A 21,284-nucleotide genomic window follows, 5' to 3' on the forward strand; every position below is an offset into this window, starting at 1 on the left:
AGAAAGAGGCAGTACAATCACACACAAGGGGAAAGTGTAGGCCTTCTGGGGTCTATATGTGGACCACCATGGCCAAAATACCCAATGAACTGAACTGGAGGACCTACCAGAGCAGGGAAGGGCACCACGATGCGTCCCTCCAGGATGTTGTCGGTGGTGACCTCCACAGAGCGGGTCAATTGCAGGTCCTGCAGCACCAAGTGGTAGGGAACCTGAGGAAACATTTCCTGGATCTGATGGGCCTGTGGGGAGTAGAACACTATGTTACCCAGCAGCTACCTCCATTCTAGTCAAGTCAAATTGCTGCAATGAATACATTGAAAACAAAGCTGTTGATGAAGGGCAAGTGTAAAAACAATCTTCAAAGCTCAGATGATGCTTGCGAGACCTCTTGGAAGGATTAAACCTAGTCCAGGACTAAAAAACATGCTGAAAGGAGAATCCCCTGGTGTCCCAGGAGGGGATTAGAGTAAGGCTGTGACTCACCATGGTGTTGAGCTGAGAGTTGTTGGCCTGCTGAGCAATAGCCAGGATGTTAGTTGTGTGCATCACCTCTACTGAGAAACTAGGCAGCCAGCTGGCGATGCGGGAGCCTGGGAGGAGACATCACCACAATAATCACTACCTAAATGTGCACTATAAGAAATGTCTAACAGTGTGATGTCTGTCTATGTGACTATCAACATGTTATATGCCAGAACTCATCATCATCATCATCAACCATACTCAATAGAGTAGTCCATTCAGTGAGATCACCTGTGTTGTAAAACAAGTCTGTATGGCCTTACCATCAAAGTGGAAGAAGTGATTGTGTTGGTTGAGGTGTGGTCTGGCGTCTGCAGCGGGGCCCCCAGGGCCCAGGTTGTTCTCCAGTGGGAGGCCAGCCCCCTGCTGCTGGCCTCTGGCCAGGCCTCCATCACCACTGATGTTCAGGGACATCCTGCATGTTGGACACGACGTGTCCTGCTCCAGCCACGACCGCAGGCAGGAACTGAGGAATAGCAAACAGGAGCGTTAATGTACACAGATACGCATCTCTTAGTGTCAATCAAAACATCACCCACATAATGCCACATTCAATCAAGTGTGAGGTGCCAAGGTGGCTGGGTCAGTCTCTTACTTGTGGAAGAGGTGTCCGCAGGGCAGTTTACGTGCTGTCTGCATGGTGTCCCAGCATATGGCACAGTCATCGCTGTTGGCTACCAGCTCCTCGGATGTGGCCACTGCAAACCTGAGCGGTACAGAGGATAACAAATCTAGATCAACAACTGCGCTAGTCTCATAAATAACTAACAGCTAGATAGCCCGTCATAAGAAAGCAGAGAGACTAGATTCACACAACGCACACTGCTACAGCTTCATACACTGAGTCTCAGCTAAGAGTGAAAGAACACCACCCATCAACTAATAAGTAACAGTAGGGATGTATTATATACAAGACAGTGAGAGCCATCAGTAGGCTGGTCAGTAGACAGACCTGGCCTCCATGTTGTTGATGACACGGAGGTAGTTCTTGTGGCGTCGGATGCGGCGCTGCACCTCATGGAACAGATACCTCAGCTGCATGAAGATCACCAGACTGGCCATGGACAGCCAGATATTACCAAAGAGCTGAGGGGAGACCGGAGTCAAACGTTAAACACAGCTCTAAGATATTACTAAAGAGCTGAGGGGAGATGGGAGTCAAATATTAAACACAGCTCTAAGATATTACTAAAGAGCTGAGGGGAGACGGGAGTCAAATATTAAAACACAGGTCTAAGATATTACTAAAGAGCTGAGGGGAGACGGGAGTCAAATATTAAAACACAGCTCTAAGATATTACTAAAGAGCTGAGGGGAGACGGGAGTCAAATATTAAACACAGCTCTAAGATATTACTAAAGAGCTGAGGGGAGACGGGAGTCAAATATTAAAACACAGCTCTAAGATATTACTAAAGAGCTGAAGGGAGTCAAATATTAAACACAGCTCTAAGATATTACTAAAGAGCTGAGGGGAGACGGGAGTCAAATATTAAAACAGCTCTAAGATATTACTAAAGAGCTGAGGGGAGACGGGAGTCAAATATTAAAACACAGCTCTAAGATATTACTAAAGAGCTGAGGGGAGACGGGAGTCAAATATTAAAACACAGCTCTAAGATATTACTAAAGAGCTGAGGGGAGTCAAATATTAAACACAGCTCTAAGATATTACTAAAGAGCTGAGGGGAGACGGGAGTCAAACGTTAAACACAGCTCTAAGATATTACTAAAAAGCTGAGGGGAGACGGGAGTCAAATATTAAAACAGCTCTAAGATATTACTAAAGAGCTGAGGGGAGTCAAATATTAAACACAGCTCTAAGATATTACTAAAGAGCTGAGGGGAGATGGGAGTCAAATATTAAACACAGCTCTAAGATATTACTAAAGAGCTGAGGGGAGACGGGAGTCAAATATTAAAACACAGCTCTAAGATATTACTAAAGAGCTGAGGGGAGACAGGAGTCAAATATTAAACACAGCTCTAAGATATTACTAAAGAGCTGAGGGGAGACGGGAGTCAAATATTAAAACACAGCTCTAAGATATTACTAAAGAGCTGAGGGGAGTCAAATATTAAACACAGCTCTAAGATATTACTAAAGAGCTGAGGGGAGACGGGAGTCAAACGTTAAACACAGCTCTAAGATATTACTAAAGAGCTGAGGGGAGTCAAATATTAACCACAGCTCTAAGATATTACTAAAGAGCTGAGGGGAGACGGGAGTCAAATATTAAAACAGCTCTAAGATATTACTAAAGAGCTGAGGCGAGACGGGAGTCAAACGTTAAACACAGCTCTAAGATATTCCTAAAGAGCTGAGGGGAGTCAAATATTAAACACAGCTCTAAGATATTACTAAAGAGCTGAGGGGAGACGGGAGTCAAACGTTAAACACAGCTCTAAGATATTACTAAAGAGCTGAGGGGAGACGGGAGTCAAATGTTAAACACAGCTCTAAGATATTACTAAAGAGCTGAGGGGAGTCAAATATTAAACACAGCTCTAAGATATTACTAAAGAGCTGAGGGGAGATGGGAGTCAAATATTAAACACAGCTCTAAGATATTACTAAAGAGCTGAGGGGAGACGGGAGTCAAATATTAAAACACAGCTCTAAGATATTACTAAAGAGCTGAGGGGAGACAGGAGTCAAATATTAAACACAGCTCTAAGATATTACTAAAGAGCTGAGGGGAGACGGGAGTCAAATATTAAAACACAGCTCTAAGATATTACTAAAGAGCTGAGGGGAGTCAAATATTAAACACAGCTCTAAGATATTACTAAAGAGCTGAGGGGAGACGGGAGTCAAACGTTAAACACAGCTCTAAGATATTACTAAAGAGCTGAGGGGAGTCAAATATTAACCACAGCTCTAAGATATTACTAAAGAGCTGAGGGGAGACGGGAGTCAAATATTAAAACAGCTCTAAGATATTACTAAAGAGCTGAGGCGAGACGGGAGTCAAACGTTAAACACAGCTCTAAGATATTACTAAAGAGCTGAGGGGAGTCAAATATTAAACACAGCTCTAAGATATTACTAAAGAGCTGAGGGGAGACGGGAGTCAAACGTTAAACACAGCTCTAAGATATTACTAAAGAGCTGAGGGGAGACGGGAGTCAAATGTTAAACACAGCTCTAAGATATTACTAAAGAGCTGAGGGGAGTCAAATATTAAACACAGCTCTAAGATATTACTAAAGAGCTGAGGGGAGAAGGGAGTCAAATATTAAAACACAGCTCTAAGATATTACGAAAGAGCTGAGGGGAGTCAAATATTAAACACAGCTCTAAGATATTACTAAAGAGCTGAGGGGAGACCGGAGTCAAACGTTAAACACAGCTCTAAGATATTACTAAAGAGCTGAGGGGAGACGGGAGTCAAATATTAAAACAGCTCTAAGATATTACTAAAGAGCTGAGGGGAGACAAATATTAAACACAGCTCTAAGATATTCCTAAAGAGCTGAGGGGAGTCAAATATTAAAACACAGCTCTAAGATATTACTAAAGAGCTGAGGGGAGACGGGAGTCAAATATTAAAACACAGCTCTAAGATATTACTAAAGAGCTGAGGGGAGACGGGAGTCAAATATTAAACACAGCTCTAAGATATTACTAAAGAGCTGAGGGGAGACGGGAGTCAAATATTAAAACACAGCTCTAAGATATTGCTAAAGAGCTGAGGGGAGTCAAACGTTAAACACAGCTCTAAGATATTACTAAAGAGCTGAGGGGAGTCAAACGTTAAACACAGCTCTAAGATCAAACTCAACTTTCATCTAACTGAATACTGTGGTTCTCTCTCAATTCATCTTTCCTCGATTCCTCTCATCATCTGAGAAGAGACACCATGGACCTTCTCCTCCAATACAGTTGAGGAGGCAAGGAGATAGAATGCAAGGAATCGAAGAAAGACAAAATTGAGATAAAGCCCTTATTTTAAATTTAGGCTAGATTAGTCAGCCATCTTGTGGGCCTCTTGGTGGTGCTCTTACCCATTCAGTTAGTTCCCTTACTAATACCAGCCCGTAGTGCTCCCAGCTCTGTCACTCACCAGCATGTGAATGTGGTGCATAAGGTCCAGGGACAGCATAGACAGCTCCATGATGAAGTCAGTGTAGTAGACATAGGAACCCTTACTCTCCCAGGTGCCTGGGTGGTTCAGATCCCACAGGTGAATGGTGTACCTGCAGATAAACAGACTTAGTCAGAACCCTGCCCTGGTCACAATAATGCCTTTTTATTTGGACATTTTTGCACCTATGCTTTTGAATTGCACACACCACAAATCAAGCAAATTTATTTATAAAGCCCTTTGTACATAAGTAGCTGTCACTAAGTGCTTATACAGAAACCCAGCCTAAAACCCCAAAGAGCAAGCAATGCAGATATAGAAGCACAGTGGCTAGGAATAACTCCCTAGAAAGGCAGGAACCTAGGAAGAAACCTACGGTGGCAAGAAAAAGTATGTAAACCCTTTGGAAATACCTGGATTTCTGCATAAATTGATCATAGAATTTGATCTGCTCTTCATCTAGGTCACAACAATAGACAAACACAGTCTTTTTAAACTAATAGCACACAAACAATTACACGTTTTCATGTCTTTATTGAACACACCGTGTAAACATTCACAGTGCAGGGTGGGAAAAGTATGTGAACCCTTGGATTTAATAACTGTTTGACCCTCCTTTGGCAGCAATAACCTCAACCAAATGTTTTCTGAAGTTGCGGATCAGAACTGCACAATGGTCAGGAGGAATGTTGGACCATTCCTCTTTACAAAACTGTTTCAGTTCAGCAATATTGTTGGGATGTCTGGTGTGAACTGCTCTCTTGAGGTCATGCCACAGCACCTCAAATCGGGTTGAGGTCAGGACTCAGACTGGGCTACTCCAGAAGGCGTATTTTATTCAGTTGAAGCCATTCTGTTGTTGATTTACCTCTGTGTTTTGGGTCGTTGTCCTGTTGCATCACCCAACTTCTGTTGACCTTCAATTGGCAGGCAGATAACCTAACATTCTCCTGCAAAATGTTTTGATAAACTTGGGAATACATGTTCCTGTCAATGACAGCAAGCTGTCCACAGGCCCTGAGGCAGCAAAGCAGCCCCAAACCATGATGCTCCCTCCAACATACTTTACAGTTTGGATGAGGTTGATGTTGGTGTGCCATTTTTTCTCCACACATAGTGTTCCTTCCAAACAACTCAACTGTAGTTTCATCTGTCCACAGAATATTTTGCCAGTAGCGCTGTGGAACATCCAGGTGCACTTTTGCAAACTTCAGATGTGCAGCAATGGTTTTTTTGGACAGCAGTGGCTTCTTCCGTGGTGTCCTCCCATGAACACCATTCTTGTTAATTGTTTTACGTATCGTAGACTCGCCAACAGAGATGTTAGCATGATCCAAAGATTTCTGTAAGTCTTTAGCTGACACTCTAAGATTATTCTTTGCCTCACTGAGCATTCTGCGCTGTGCTTTTGCAGTCATCTTTGCAGGACGGCCACTCCTAGGGAGAGTAGCAACAGTGCTGAACTTTCTCCATTTATAGACAATTTGTCTTACCGTGGACTGATGAACATCAAGGATTTTAGAGATACTTTTGTAACCCTTCCCAGCTTTATGCAAGTCAACAATTCTTAATCTTAGGTCTTCTGAGATCTCTTTCGTTCAAGGCATGGTTCACATCAGGCAATGCTTCTTGTGAATAGCAAACTAAATTTTTGTTTGCTGGTTCATTCTAGATCCGCTATGTCATCTGTGTTGCAGTGCAAGAGGGTCTGCATTCTGCAAGGAAGGGTCTTACCTCATGATGACATGTCCAGTCCGCACAGTAACCAGCAGACACTGAAAGACAGAGAAAGACATAGGAATTATGCATAAGTATTTTATACATCCTTTTTTTGTGGGAAACAAATGTAACTGATGACAATGACGTAATACTAATTTGTGACTGAGTAAACCTCCTTGTTACTGTAACTTACAATAAAACAAGGTGGAACAAACTCCTGCAGGATGGTAGTCCCAACTCCCCAGGAGGTTCAGCCAGCCCTGCTCTAGTCTACACCAATACTCTCCGCCCAATAGAGAGCAATAGTAAGGGGGTCTTTTTGTAGGCACTAACTCTGCCATGGTTCGTTGGAAAAAGTCTATGGGGAAATGAACAGAGTTTTCGTAGGCTCTTTAGATAAATGCCTAAAATAAGGTCTGTGGTAAACACAGGCTTAGGGGATCTGATACGTTTTGTTCTAGAAGAATCTTCATCAGCTAACGTCACCTTTTGAGAATTTTTAAACATTTACGTAATCAGAAAAAACACAAAGGTTTCATAATTCATAAAGGTCATATGATATTTTCTCATAGAACAAAATGTATAACATATCCTAAGTCTGTATTAACCTCAGACCTTATTTTCGGTGTCTATTCCAAAACCCTATTCTTTCCCCATAGGAATTTCTGAATGAACCAAAGGTAACTAATTTCCGTTTATTAGGACTACATGCTGGTGAGCTCTTTAGGGTTAGGTCCTCACCTCGGCAGCCATGAAGGAGAGGGTGTGCATGCCATGGGCAGCGCCCAGCAGACCACAGACCACAGCCAGACCACAGCAGCCCAGCAGCAGGGACACCAGTAGGGTAAGGACACGCACATGGCTGTTCATAGAAGTAGTGGGAGAGAAGGACAGCTGCAAGGGGGAACAGGTACACATTAACCTACTGTATACACTCATTCAGAAAGAGAGATTACTAATCACAGATGTAGACGAACACGCACACCTACATATAACTTGTACTTTCATACAAAGAGCGACCGACACACAGAATAACAATTAAGGGGTGGTTGCAGACTTCATGGGTACTAGACTTTCAATAGACTTTCCCGTTGAGCATGTTTTTGGTCAAGAGGTAAGCTTTATCTGGGCAGTGTCACTGCAGCCCCATACTGTACTACTAACACATGCTCAAATAACATGTCTAGTGACACACAACAATATTGACACAGGTACAGTGACACACATACAGGCTTGTTATTCAGCCTTTCATTTAACTTTTACTGCAGACAGCAGCAACAAAGTACAGCATTACAACAGGTACCATGTCAGCTGATATGATAAGGGTCAAACCTAACACCCATTGATTGCAGACAAAGAGATGTCATTCTTCACAATATGGTGTGATGTTCTGTTTTCCTATAGCTACAGCACACTACCTAAATGTTCATCTTAGTTTTTTTGTAGTCCCCCACTCTGTAGTTTGAGTCTATGAAGTGACTGAAACATTAGTTAAACCTAAGACCCTGGCCTACATACATACAGCAGGAACTAGGCTTATTAATAGGTCTGGCCTGGACAGGAAAGAGACCCGGTCTATGGTAGTCACTGTGACTGAATGTATAGCCAACAGCGTCATATTTACTTATGTTAGATGCCAGTGATAAGTTTACAGTGTAAACAAGTCAACAAGGTCTCTCTCTACAGTACAGTGGGTGGGCCCATCTACATTTTGTAATTTCCTTATTTCAGTTTTTTATTCAGTGCTCTAATAAGTTGTCATGCATACTGCGTAATAGCACTTGTTACCCAATATAACTAGTTTTAGAACATATATATTTTTTAAATGAATTGAACCTTTATATCATGCCGTTACTCATAATTATTTAAAACTACTCATGACAAATGTTGTTATATAGCTGTAATAAAGGCTTTATGAATGCATTCATAAAAACACCTACAGTAAAGTGTTAAGCTATCTTAAGATGAATGCACCAATGTAAGTCGCTCTGGATAAGAGCGTCTGCTAAATGACAAATGTACTGTTAGAGGTTGATGAGACGTACATATTCAAAGCGGTCCTTGCACAGCTGGACCATGAGGTGGAGGAAGACCAGGGCAGAGAACCACAGACACCACATGACCACCTCCTCCACCATCTGAACGTTCAGCACCCCGAAGATAAAGATGAACTTATAGAAGATGAAGTTCCAGAACTTGTCCTTAAGGTGCTGAGGAGAGATAGGAGGGGAGTGGAGTAGAGAGGAGATGGGAAGAGAGAGGGGTGGAGAGAGGAGAGGTCAAGACATTAGAACATGGATGGAGTGGTCAGAGTACACTAATAGACTCAAACCACCAGTGTAGATTTCAATGATAAGATCTTGTTTTGTGGACTATTTGTGGACATTTGTACTATAGTTTACATAAACAGTTAGATGCCTAACCTTCAATAAGGTGACATGCCAAAAAGCAAACACTTGAGAAAACATGCAAGTACCATGTTGACATGTGAGTACACACAAGGCTTATCAAATTATCCCAAATATCAGTTATTAGGTTACCACCACAACTCCAAGCCTCACCTGCTTCTCACTGACTCGAAGGGGCCCAAAAACCATGCACTGGATCATCTTAGCAATTAACATCAGAGAACAGCAAGCTGTATTCACCAACACCTGAGGAGTAGAGAAGAGCAGACCACTTAGCAACCATGTAACTAAGTAACATAACAACAATATTTGATGCTTGGCTGAGTTGAGCCTATCTTGAATAAGACTTACCCATACAAAGAGACTGTCGGTGACCAGATACCACATAACAGTGGTCGCCAATTCTGTATCTGCACCCACAACATCATCGCTAGTCACACGTTCTAGGCCTAGGCCGCCTCTATTATCCCCTACTAAGGGTGCAGGTGGTGGAGGCTCGTCCATGTCTGGAACCCCGAACCCCTGTTCTGTCACAGTAGTGTAGGCGCTGAAGATGCTTCCAGCCAGCAGAGCCACACTCAGCGCTGTGTAGGTCTGCAGACTGGGCCAGGGAAACCTCTCCAGGAACAGCAGAGGCATTGGAATGTTAATGTTGGAGGTGTCTCACACACAAGACTTGTGAAGTTAGGCCTAATAGGCTTGACACTGTTTTTCACCACACCTTAGCTCTGTCAACAACCTGCAGGGAAGGAAAACAAATTAGTAATGCTACTGTAGGTAATGGTAATGCATGGAACTAGCTAGTTAGTGTAATGGTAGTAAGCCTGAGCAACAAGCCTTCTGTCTATTACTAGTTTCTAGTGTTGTTTCACTGGCCAGAGACAGTTGTAGAGTGCTAGCTGAGCAGCCAAACTTGCTAGTTAAGTTCGTATTGTTATTAGCTATTGTTATTAGCTATCTACCTAGCCACCGCTATCAAAACAACGCCCGTTTTGGTCCAGCTAACTAGTGAGTGCTAGACTAATGTTGCATGGAAGCTAGCTATCTAGCTGTTAGCTACACGATTTGACAGCTAGCTAGCTACCCAATGTTGTATAGTTCAAATAATAGGGGCCCTGATATTGCTTATAAATGAGCACTTTAGCTTGCTGGCTGTCTAATTTTAAAAAAGTCCAAGCTCTCTAGCTAGCTAACGTTACCTGTCCCAGAGTCTATCTGATGTTTCCGTACTCGGTAGAGGTAGCTAACTAGCTAGCATTAGCAACTAGCTAGTTAGCTAGCTGATGATTATGAAATACACCGAACCAGTCTGGTTAAAATTTGAGCAAAGACATTTCACTCAACTTACAAATGAATCAATTTGACATTAACTAGCTAACTTCATGTCCAACATCCAATTTCCTCTTGTTGAGGTTGACAGTAGACTACGTTAAAATTCCCCGATCCGTGGTTATTGCTGCGTTCACACACTAGTCGGACCTAGGAAACTCGGAAATTTCCATTTTGCTAAGTCGTTCGCCTCGGCAAGTGTATAACTTCAACCAGTTAGCAAGTCGGACGTTTCCGAGTTTCCTAGTGCCGTCTAGTGTGTGAACGCGGCATATGTTGACGACATCTTGTTTATTTCTCACAGGCTGGAGAAAAACAGTCTATGCTGGAGACCCAGGACATTAAATTCTGAGCGTCATCACAGCAACTTTCAAAATAAAAGTCTATCAAGTGCAATGTTATCCAGTAAAATCAGGGTTGGGATGTAACTGATTGCACGTAATCATTTTACATGTCTAATTAGAAAAAACAATTACCTGTAATCGCTTACTTTACCAGCAAAAATATTGCAATCAGATTACAGATACTTTTGAACAACTAGATGATTACTTATTGGATTACTTTTTTATTCAGAAAGGATGTTTGCAAAAAAATAAATTCTGACATCTTTCTGTTTTCTCAATGACTTTCAATTCAACAATTTTTAAAAAGTGCAAGATTAAGTTTGACACACCAAATGAGTTTGATGGATCATTTTTATCTTTATTCTATTGACTCTTGAGGAAAAAGTGATCCAAAAGTAATGTGACTAGGATTACAGTTTTGGACAGTTAACTGTGAAAGTAATCAGATTATGTTCCCGAGTTTGTGTTATCCTAGTTACATTACTGATGACAAGTTTGTAATACATTACATTTAGAACGTAACCTGCCCATCCAAAAAATCTAATAATAAAAAAATAAAAATTCATGACAAACCCTGTTTACAGCAGGTATAAAAGGTGCAGTCAAATGCTTATGCACTAGCTTCCTCAACAATGCAGTAGAGTAATCAATAATAACAATGAAAAGAGTCAACCCTATGTCAAATAAAAAGCGTAGACTTTACCGTGAAATGCTCACTTGCAACAATGCAGAGTTAAAGAGTAAGAAAAAAAAATTGCTAAAGAAAAATAGTAACACAATAAATTAACAATAACGAGGCTACAGTATGTACAAGGAGTACCGGTACCGAGTCAATGTACAGGGGTACAAGGTTGTTGAGGTAATATGTACATGTAGGTGGGGTAAAAATGACTAGGCAATCAGGAGAGATAATAAACAGAGTAGCAACAGTGCATGTGAAGAGTGAAAAAGTGGGAAAGTGTGTCTATGTGTGAGTGTGTGGTGTCAATATGCATGTGTGTGTGTGTTTGAGCGTATGTAGTGTGTGTGTGTATGTGTTGGAGTGTCAGTGTAGTATGTGTGGGTAGAGTCTACTGAGTGTGCGTAGAGCCAGTGCAAGAGAGTTAGGGCAAAAAAAGGGGTGGTGGAGGGGGGTCAATGTACAGTCATGGCCAAAGGTTTTGAGAATGACACAAAAATGAATTTCCACAAAGTTTGCTACTTCAGTGTCTTTAGATATTTTTAAGGCTTTTATTGACGATTACATGAAGTTGATGCAAAGAGTCAATATTTGCAATGTTGACCCTTCCTTTTCAAGACCTCTGCAATCTGCCCTGGCTTGCTGTCAACTTCTGGGCCACATCCTGACTGATGGTAGCCCATACTTGCATAATCAATGCTTGGAGTTTGTCAGAATTTGTGGGTTTTCGTTTGTCCACCCGCCTCTTGAGGATTGACCACAAGTTCTCAATGGGAATAAGGTCTGGGGTGTTTCCTGGCCATAGACCCAAAATATCGATGTTTTCTTCCCTGAGCCACTTAGTTATCACCTTTGCCTTATGGCAAGGTGCTCCACCATGCTGGAAAAGGCATTGTTCGTCACCAAACTGTTCCTGGATGGTTGGGAGAAGTTGCTCTCAAAGGATGTGTTGGTACCATTCTTTATTTGTGGCTGTGTTCTAGGCAGAATTGTGAGTGAGCCCACTCCCTTGGTTGAGAAGCAACCCCACACATGAATGGTCTCAGGATGCTTTACTGTTGGCATGACACAGGACTGATGGTAGCACTTGTCTTCTCCGGACAAGCTTTTTTCCGGATGCCCCAAACAATCGGAAAGGGGATTCATCAGAGAAAATTACTTTACCCCAGTCCTCAGCAGTCCAATCCCTGTACCCTTTGCAGAATATCAGTCTGTCCCTGATGTTTTTCCTGGAGAGAAGTGGCTTCTTTGCTGCCGTTCTTGACACCAGGCCATCCTCCAAAATCTTTGCCTCACTGTGCGTGCAGATTCTCACACCTGCCTGCTGCCATTCCTGAGCAAGCTCTATACTGGTGGTGCCCCGACCCCGCAGCTGAATCAACTTTAGGAAACGGTCCTGGCGCTTGCTGGACTTTCTTGGGTGCCCTGAAGCCTTCTTCACAGCAATTTAACCGCTCTCCTTGAAGTTCTTGATGATCCGATAAATGGTTGATTTAGGTGAAATCTTACTGGCAGCAATATCCTTGCCTGTGAAGCCCTTTTTGTGCAAAGCAATGATGACGGCACATGTTTCCTTGCAGGTTAGCATGATTGAAAGAGGAAGAACAATGATTCCAAGCACCACCCTCCTTTTGAAGCTTCCAGTCTATTATTCGAACTCAATCAGCATGACAGATTGATCTCCAGCCATGTCCTCGTCAACACTGACACCTGAGTTAACGAGAGAATCACTGACATGATGTCAGCTAGTCCTTTTGTGGCCGGGCTGAAATGTAGTGGAAATGTTTTTGGGCGATTCAGTTAATTTGCATAGCAAAGAGGGACTTTGCAATGAATTGCAATTCATCTGATCACTCTTCATAACATTCTGGAGTATATGCAAATTGCCATCATACAAACTGAGACAGCAGACTTTGTGAAAATTAATATTTGTGTCATTCTCAAAACTTTTTGACCACGACTGTAAAACGTGCCCAACACAATGCATTCATGCTCTAAAAATAATTATTGTATAAACTGTAATGGGGAAGGCATACATAATCTACTGTAAAAAATAAATACAATACAAAATACATCAAATATTTAACAACCCTCATTTTTCTTTGTCACATCTAGCTATCCACATTGCTTTCCTGTCACACTCAGACAGAAACCCTTGTTTGTGTTATTACAGAAGTAAAGTGACCGTTACTGCTTTCGAGGCCAAGGGTGATATAAGGAAGTACTCCCCAGACAAAATCATTATTTCTTAGGAAACAGCAGTTGACTGCAGTGCAAAATGAAGAGCTCGGGCTCCTCCATCTCAGACGATGATGATGCATTGTTTAATGAAACATCAACCATAGGGCGATCAGTAGTCTGTGTGATCCTGGGCCTGTCGTTCCTGGTGGGGGTCCCGGGAAACCTGCTGGTGATCTGGACCATCCTCAGGCACGTCCAGCAGCGCTCCCACACCGTGTTGCTCATCCTCCACCTGGCTGCTGCAGACCTGCTGGTGCTCATCACCCTGCCACTGTGGATCTACTCCCTGGCCCGCTCCTGGGTGTTCGGGGAGACATCCTGTAAGGCCATGGTGTACGTCATCAACACCTGCATGTACAGCAGCGTCTTCCTCATCACCCTCATGAGCGTCGAGCGCTTCCTTGTCATCCTGTACCCGTTCAAGATGTTGCGCTGGAAGACCAAGGCAATTATGGACAAGGCTCTAGTGGCTATCTGGGTTCTGGCTTTCCTTTTAGGGATCCCATCCATTCTTACCAGCTCTATGGATGAGATCAATGGGACTGAGCAGTGTCTTTTCAAGGAGTACAGCTCAGTGGCCCAAGAGGTGGTGTTCTTATGCCTGGAGACCTTGGTGGGCTTCGTGGTCCCCTTCTCCACTCTGGCTGTCTGTTACTGTCTAGTAGCAACACACCTGAGGACAATGCATTTTGGCAGCAGCAAACAGAAGTCGACAGTTCTGATCAGTAGTGTGGTGGTAGCCTTCGTTCTCTGCTGGCTTCCTCACCATGTCCTCAACACTGTAGACCTAGTCAGCATCCTGACAGAGGATCCAGATGATGCTGTGCCTGTTTCAGTGGCCCAGACTGCAATAGTGTTTATCTCTGGAGCGCTGGCCTTCATTAGTAGCTCTGTGAACCCTGTGTTCTATTCCTTCGCTGCAAGGAACTTCCAGGGCAGTCTCCAGGAGTCCCGAATGGTCAGGCTGTTCCAGGAACTCTCCTCACACACCTCCTCCAAGCTAAGTGGATCTGGCAACACAATAGGATCTGGCAACACAATAGGATCGGAAAACACAATGTCCTCAGTAAGGCCAGACTGCAACAATACCACAGACATAACTACCATGTAGGACTACAGAGATGGTGGCGCTGGATAAGAGCATTCTGGATAAGTCGTTCTGGATAAGAGTGCCTGCTAAATGACTAAAATGTCAAATGAAAACTGTGACCTGATCATCGATTCAGATGTCAGCATTGATGAGAAATGAATATGTCTAGAATCTAGAAGTTTGATTAACAGTTGTATTTTCATGATCATGGTACAAAATTTAGATATTGTTGTGGTCCTTGTGAAATACGGTGAAAAAAGCTCACACAAGTAATTCAATTGTGACTATTTCAACACAATAAAGCTATTGCATTTGCTCATAAAGTGGTATAATTTAAATAACATTCATTCATGGTCATGTTACAATTCCTTGAATATTATTTGATTTAACCTTTATTTTGTATTTACATTCATATTACATAAAATAACACACTGCCTTACTCTATTTGATCACAATAAAGTTCACAATAAAGTTCATATGGCTTCAATAAAAGTAATTTGTGGTCAATACAATTGTTTAAACTCTTAAAATATCTCAGAAGATCTATTTTTCCAGACAGTGCCACAATAAGGACCCACTGGATGACTCACTGCTATGTCTCTCACAGAATGATGGCTCTGTGAAAAACCAACCTCTTTCCTGTTCTCCTCAGCAAAGTTAAAGGGAAGTGAAAGCTTGCTGAAAGCAGCACTTTTTTTCTGTCTGAGTATGTACACCAGATAGAAGGCACGTAATGCGAGGTGAGGCAAGGCGATCGGCAGCATCAACCAGAACCGTTCGATCATCAGCTGTCTTCAGCTTCAGAGTCTACCATGGCTCCTGATGAGTTTGCTGGCGGGACAGTGGTGGCCTGTGTGATCCTGGGCCTGTCGTTCCTGGTGGGGGTCCCGGGGAACCTGCTGGTGATCTGGACCATCCTGAGGCACGTCCAGCAGCGCTCCCACACCGTGGTGCTCATCCTCCACCTGGCTGCTGCAGACCTGCTGGTGCTCATCACCCTGCCACTGTGGATCTACTCCCTGGCCCGCTCCTGGGTGTTCGGGGAGACATCCTGTAAGGCCATGGTGTACATCATCAACACCTGCATGTACAGCAGCGTCTTCCTCATCACCCTCATGAGCGTCGAGCGCTTTGTCGCTGTGCGACACCCCTTTGCCTCAGCCGGCTGGAGGAGGAAGAAGGCCTTGAATAAAGTTATTTTTGTTCTGTGGGCTGCTGCGTTCCTATTCAGCACCCCGGTCTTTCCCACCCAGGTGGTGGAGGGGGACCTTGGGGAGGAGCATTGCCTGTACAGGGACTACACCTCAGACGGCCAGGAGGCAGTGTGTGTTCTACTGGAGACGCTGGTGGGCTTTGCTGTCCCCTTTTGCATTCTTGTGGTCTGCTACAGCTGTCTCTACAGCCGCATCGCACACATGACCTTTAAGTCCAAGCGCAAGTCCATGGGGTTGATTGCAAGCATGGTAGTGGTGTTCGCATTATGCTGGACCCCTCACCACGTCGGCAACGTGCTCTCCCTCGTCATCCTCACCATCAAGGGGTCCCACCGAGAGGCCGCAGCGCGTATAGAGAGCGTCAGAACCACCATGACTTTCATTGCTGGAGCGCTTGTGTTCATCAGCAGTTCGGTCAACCCTTTGCTCTATGTGTTTGTGGCACGTACGTTCCGGAGTTCTCTGAGGGAGACAGGCATTCAGAAATTGTTCCAGCATATCTCAAGCACGGCTCCCGGAGAGGGGACTAAAGAACTGTCCTTTGTGACCAAGAGACCAAGCATCTCTCAGACCCAGAGCCACAGCTCCCAGTGTGTTACAGAGCCTAAGGAACAAATGGATGTACTTATAAATGTATGTGAAAATGTTTCTTCCTGAGATTGAAAACGATGTTTATCATGTTTTTGATAAAGATTTTTGTGTGTAAATTACAAAGTTTGATTTGTCACATTGTTTCTATATGTTAATTAACTTAAAATGTAGAAGAGCAATTGTTAGTAATGTTTATGTCAAACATAATGCACATAAAAACATTAAAATAGGTTCTGTATATAATTTGACCTGTGGTGAATTTGAATTAACTTTTAAAATACTTTTTAACATATACACATTTTTCTATGTAGGTCCCACTGTGTTAGATACATTTTTCTATGTAGGCCCCACTGTGTTAGACACATTTTTCTATGTAGGCCCCACTGTGTTAGACACATTTTTCTATGTAGGTCTCACTGTGTTAGACACATTTTTCTATGTAGGTCCCACTGTGTTAGATACATTTTTCTATGTAGGTCCCACTGTGTTAGACACATTTTTCTATGTAGGCCCCACTGTGTTAGACACATTTTTCTATGTAGGCCCCACTGTGTTAGATACATTTTTCTATGTAGGCCCCACTGTGTTAGACACATTTTTCTATGTAGGCCCCACTGTGTTAGATACATTTTTCTATGTAGGCCCCACTGTGTTAGACACATTTTTCTATGTAGGTCCCACTGTGTTAGACACATTTTTCTATGTAGGTCCCACTGTGTTAGACACATTTTTCTATGTAGGCCCCACTGTGTTAGACACATTTTTCTATGTAGGCCCCACTGTGTTAGACACATTTTTCTATGTAGGCCCCACTGTGTTAGACACATTTTTCTATGTAGGCCCCACTGTGTTAGACACATTTTTCTATGTAGGCCCCACTGTGTTAGACACATTTTTCTATGTAGGCCCCACTGTGTTAGACACATTTTTCTATGTAGGTCCCACTGTGTTAGATACATTTTTCTATGTAGGTCCCACTGTGTTAGATACATTTTTCTATGTAGGCCCCACTGTGTTAGACACATTTTTCTATGTAGGTCCCACTGTGTTAGACACATTTTTCTATGTAGGTCTCACTGTGTTAGACACATTTTTCTATGTAGGGCCCACTGTGTTAGACACATTTTTCTATGTAGGTCCCACTGTGTTAGACACATTTTTCTATGTAGGTCCCACTGTGTTAGACACATTTTTCTATGTAGGCCCCACTGTGTTAGACACATTTTTCTATGTAGGCCCCACTGTGTTAGACACATTTTTCTATGTAGGCCCCACTGTGTTAGACACATTTTTCTATGTAGGCCCCACTGTGTTAGACACATTTTTCTATGTAGGCCCCACTGTGTTAGACACATTTTTCTATGTAGGTCCCACTGTGTTAGATACATTTTTCTATGTAGGCCCCACTGTGTTAGACACATTTTTCTATGTAGGCCCCACTGTGTTAGACACATTTTTCTATGTAGGCCCCACTGTGTTAGACACATTTTTCTATGTAGGTCCCACTGTGTTAGATACATTTTTCTATGTAGGTCCCACTGTGTTAGATACATTTTTCTATGTAGGCCCCACTGTGTTAGACACATTTTTCTATGTAGGCCCCACTGTGTTAGCCACATTTTTCTATGTAGGCCCCACTGTGTTAGACACATTTTTCAGTTGTGGTATAATGCTCATTTCATGCTCAAATGTTTTTATATTCCATGTGCCACAGAAGAAAGAGATGAGATGAGAAAAAGAACATAGTGTCACTGTATATGTTTGTCTGAAGCTATATGATATGAGTATAATGACTGAGTGTACTGTATGTATTCAGCTGCTTATCTTGAGGCCTTGCCTCAATACATTCATTTTAGACCCTCCTGATCTGGATAGAATATATTTCACCCACAGCTTTAGCCTTAATGATAACGGCAACCACAGATATCAGCCTCTTCCTGTCATACTGAGCTTTCCAACTGTCTTCATACTGATCATTTCATTGTTATAGTTGAAGTCAATGAACATGTGTATGTACCCCATGCCATATTTTTTATATTTTTTATTTAACCTTAATTTAACTAGGCAAGTCAGTTAATTACAAATTCTTATTTACAATGACGGCCTACCCCGGCTGAACCCGGACAACGCTGGGCCAATTGTGCTCCGCCCTATAGGACTCCCAATCATGGCCGGATGTGATACAGCCTGGATTCGAATCAGGGACTGTAGTGACGCCTCTTGCACTGAGATGCAGTGCCTTAGACCGCTGCACCACTCGGGAGCCCTTTATGCGTTTATTTAAATAAAAAAATATCACTGAAAAAAATGTGTTGAAAGTGTTTCAAAGACCATTATAAACTGGGTGGTTCGAGCCCTGATTGCTGATTGGCTAACAGCCATGGTATATCAGATCGCATACCACGGGTAAGACAAAACATCTATTTTTACTGCTCTAATTACGTTGGTAACCAGTTTATAATAACAACGTGGCATTTTGGGGGTTTGTGATATATCGCCAATATACCACGGTTTAGGGCTGTATCCAGGCACTCTGCAAAGCGCCGTGCTTAAGAACAGCCCTTAGCTGTGGTATATTGGCAATATACCACACCTCTTCGTGCCTTATTGCTTAATTATAAGTGTTACAAAATGTTTTTTCAGTCAGAAAGTATAAATCCTCTAGTTCTGTCGTTCCAGGCTACACGAAACATCTGTTCTGCGACAGCACGAGTCATGCTTTCAACTTCCCTCTCATCTACGGAGATTGCAACATGAAAATCTGCCTTGTGTCCCCTTTGACCATTGACGAAATGAGGAATTGTGTACTACTCTTTGGCACAGTCATATTGGAGAGAACCATATTGTTTTGGTTGGGCTAGGGGGTTTCCTATGTCAGCTAAATCTAGTTAAACATTTTATTCAAATAGGATACATTTTATTTTGATCAATATCATACTATTGATTGTAAATGATGATCCATCAGTCCTTATAGTTCAATAGGTGGCAGTGTACCTATTTTCCAATGACTGTGGAATTCTGACACATTCACAAGTCCTCTCTCTCCATTTAATAGCACAGTTTCTATATAACTTAAAAGATGTACGCTAAGGTGTAATTTCACTATATATTAGGTAAGATGTGATTAGCTTTATATCTGTGTTGACCGTCAAGAGGCTCCACAGTGTCTCTGCATGTATTCTTCTGAAGGAGTGAGTCACGCAGCGTTTGGCTGGGAGTCAGACGGGGCTCTGTCTCTTCCTGCTCCAGTAAGCTTGGCTCTATTCAATGTGTCAGGCTGTCACTCAGACAAACGTACACACACGTACACACATAAATGCACGCGCACACACACATGTACGCACACACACACACACACACACACACACACACACTGAATGGAAGAATTACTGCAAGGAGACTACTCTAGGGCTGGGCAGGGCAGCTTGTGTCAAAACAACCCAATTACAGGACAACACTGCCTAAATTGTTTTTCACCTGCTCCTGTAGTATGTACAATATTAATGTAAGGGGTGCGGTGATCTCCGTTACCCTCTGTATATTTGTGAAAAATTATACTGTTACACTGTCTCCAGTAATCACAGCTGTGGGTGGTGGTGCTGGCTGCTGCCCCAGCAGGTGCTCCTGTCTTGTCTGAACTTGTCTGGCCTGGTCTGCTGACTAAAACCCACTGGTGTCACACTGACAGAGGCCGAAACAGCCCGAGGCTTACCTACATCATATGACTGTTAACTAACCAATGGCCTTGGCTCATGTCTTGCTTCACTGATGTTGCTTGCATGGAGTGTAATAGGCTACACTCAACTGCACACTGAAAACGAGGTGTAACAGGTTTGAAACTGATTATCATCTCCTCTTTGACTTTCTGTGAGTCACAGTTATCGGTGTGACAATGTAATTTTGGAAAATTACAGTGGGTAAATGGTGTGACGTGAGTTATGTGTGCAGAGCACACATCATCAACAGGACTCTGCCAAGCTCTGAATGTGTGGTGCAAAATGAGGAAACAACCGTCAGTGTGTGAGAAAAAGTTAGCAGGGTGTTAAACACATGTAAACCACTAGTCACAGCTTGCCAGAGTAGGATTGTCTCTCTAGTCTTGAGAGAAAGGACAAGTTCATTCAGAATTTAAGTTTCTCACCATTAACACTCACTGAAGGAAACACAAAACATGGAGACCGACTACCTTATGGCAATTCCCTTTATGTGTAGATATAAACACGTGAGAAATACAGTGGGGCAAAAAGGTATTTAGTCAGCCACCAATTGTGCAAGTTCTCCAACTTAAAAAGATGAGAGAGGCCTGTAATTTTCATCATAGGTATCAACTTCAACTATGACAGACAAAATGAGAAAAAAAATCCAGAAAATCACATTGTATGATTTTTTATGAATTTATTTGCAAATTATGGTGGAAAATAAGTATTTGGTCAATAACAAAAGTTTCTTTCAATACTATATATACCCTTTTTTGAGTCCCTGGCGGCGTAGTGTGTTACTGATGGTAGGCTTTGTTACTTTGGTCCCAGCTCTCTGCAGGTCATTCACTAGGTCCCCCCGTGTGGTTCTGGGATTTTTGCTCACCGTGTTCTTGTGATCATTTTGACCCCACGGGGTGAGATCTTGCATGGAGCCCCAGATCGAGGGAGATTATCAGTGGTCTTGTATGTCTTCCATTTCCTAATAATTGCTCCCACAGTTGATTTCTTCAAACCAAGCTGCTTACCTATTGCAGATTCAGTCTTCCCAGCCTGGTGCAGGCCTACAATTTTGTTTCTGGTGTCCTTTGACAGCTCTTTGGTCTTGGCCATAGTGGAGTTTGGAGTGTGACTGTTTGAGGTTGTGTCTTTTATACTGATTACAAGTTCAAACAGGTGCCATTAATACAGGTAACGAGTGGAGGACAGAGGAGCCTCTTAAAGAAGAAGTTACAGGTCTGTGAGAGCCAGAAATCTTGCTTGTTTGTAGGTGACAAAATACTTATTTTCCACCATAATTTGCAAATAAATTCATTAAAAATCTTACAATGTGATTTTCTGGATTTTTTCTCTCATTTT

General features: G+C 42.7%; 3 protein-coding genes across 7 annotated transcripts in view; 2 read left to right on the forward strand and 1 right to left on the reverse strand.

The window, feature by feature from the left end:
- Positions 1–21,284, reverse strand: part of LOC110506753 (E3 ubiquitin-protein ligase AMFR) — a 37,810-nt gene that overhangs the window by 2,206 nt on the left and 14,320 nt on the right. For 3 of the 5 annotated variants that reach the window (XR_005039656.1, XR_005039655.1, XM_021586598.2), the window contains exons 1-12: positions 10,088–10,344; positions 9,091–9,478; positions 8,893–8,985; positions 8,377–8,541; positions 7,073–7,225; positions 6,347–6,387; positions 4,592–4,724; positions 1,478–1,611; positions 1,121–1,231; positions 789–991; positions 487–593; positions 108–242 (exon numbers count right to left, since the gene is read on the reverse strand). Coding sequence is in view for 3 of the 5 variants with exons in the window: in XM_021586598.2 (XP_021442273.2) it covers positions 108–242; positions 487–593; positions 789–991; positions 1,121–1,231; positions 1,478–1,611; positions 4,592–4,724; positions 6,347–6,387; positions 7,073–7,225; positions 8,377–8,541; positions 8,893–8,985; positions 9,091–9,378 (1,563 nt within the window). In the remaining 2 variants the exon portion in view is untranslated. The other 2 variants (XM_021586599.2, XM_036963303.1) reach the window with 2 other exon arrangements.
- On the forward strand, positions 13,290–14,882 carry LOC110506755 (leukotriene B4 receptor 1). Its single transcript, XM_021586601.2, has one exon. The coding sequence runs from the start codon at positions 13,370–13,372 to the stop codon at positions 14,441–14,443; it is 1,074 nt and encodes a 357-aa protein (XP_021442276.2). The 5' UTR covers positions 13,290–13,369; the 3' UTR covers positions 14,444–14,882.
- LOC110506756 (leukotriene B4 receptor 1) lies at positions 15,133–16,372 on the forward strand. Its single transcript, XM_021586602.2, has one exon. The coding sequence runs from the start codon at positions 15,235–15,237 to the stop codon at positions 16,291–16,293; it is 1,059 nt and encodes a 352-aa protein (XP_021442277.2). The 5' UTR covers positions 15,133–15,234; the 3' UTR covers positions 16,294–16,372.

The sequence above is a fragment of the Oncorhynchus mykiss genome, chromosome 26 (assembly GCF_013265735.2).
Source record: "Oncorhynchus mykiss isolate Arlee chromosome 26, USDA_OmykA_1.1, whole genome shotgun sequence".
NCBI classification, from domain to species: domain Eukaryota; kingdom Metazoa; phylum Chordata; class Actinopteri; order Salmoniformes; family Salmonidae; genus Oncorhynchus; species Oncorhynchus mykiss.

What these genes read in the sequence shown, in the direction of transcription:
- LOC110506755 (XM_021586601.2), top strand. Translation starts at nt 13,370, where the DNA reads ATGAAGAGCTCGGGCTCCTCCATCTCAGACGATGATGATGCATTGTTT.
- LOC110506756 (XM_021586602.2), top strand. Translation starts at nt 15,235, where the DNA reads ATGGCTCCTGATGAGTTTGCTGGCGGGACAGTGGTGGCCTGTGTGATC.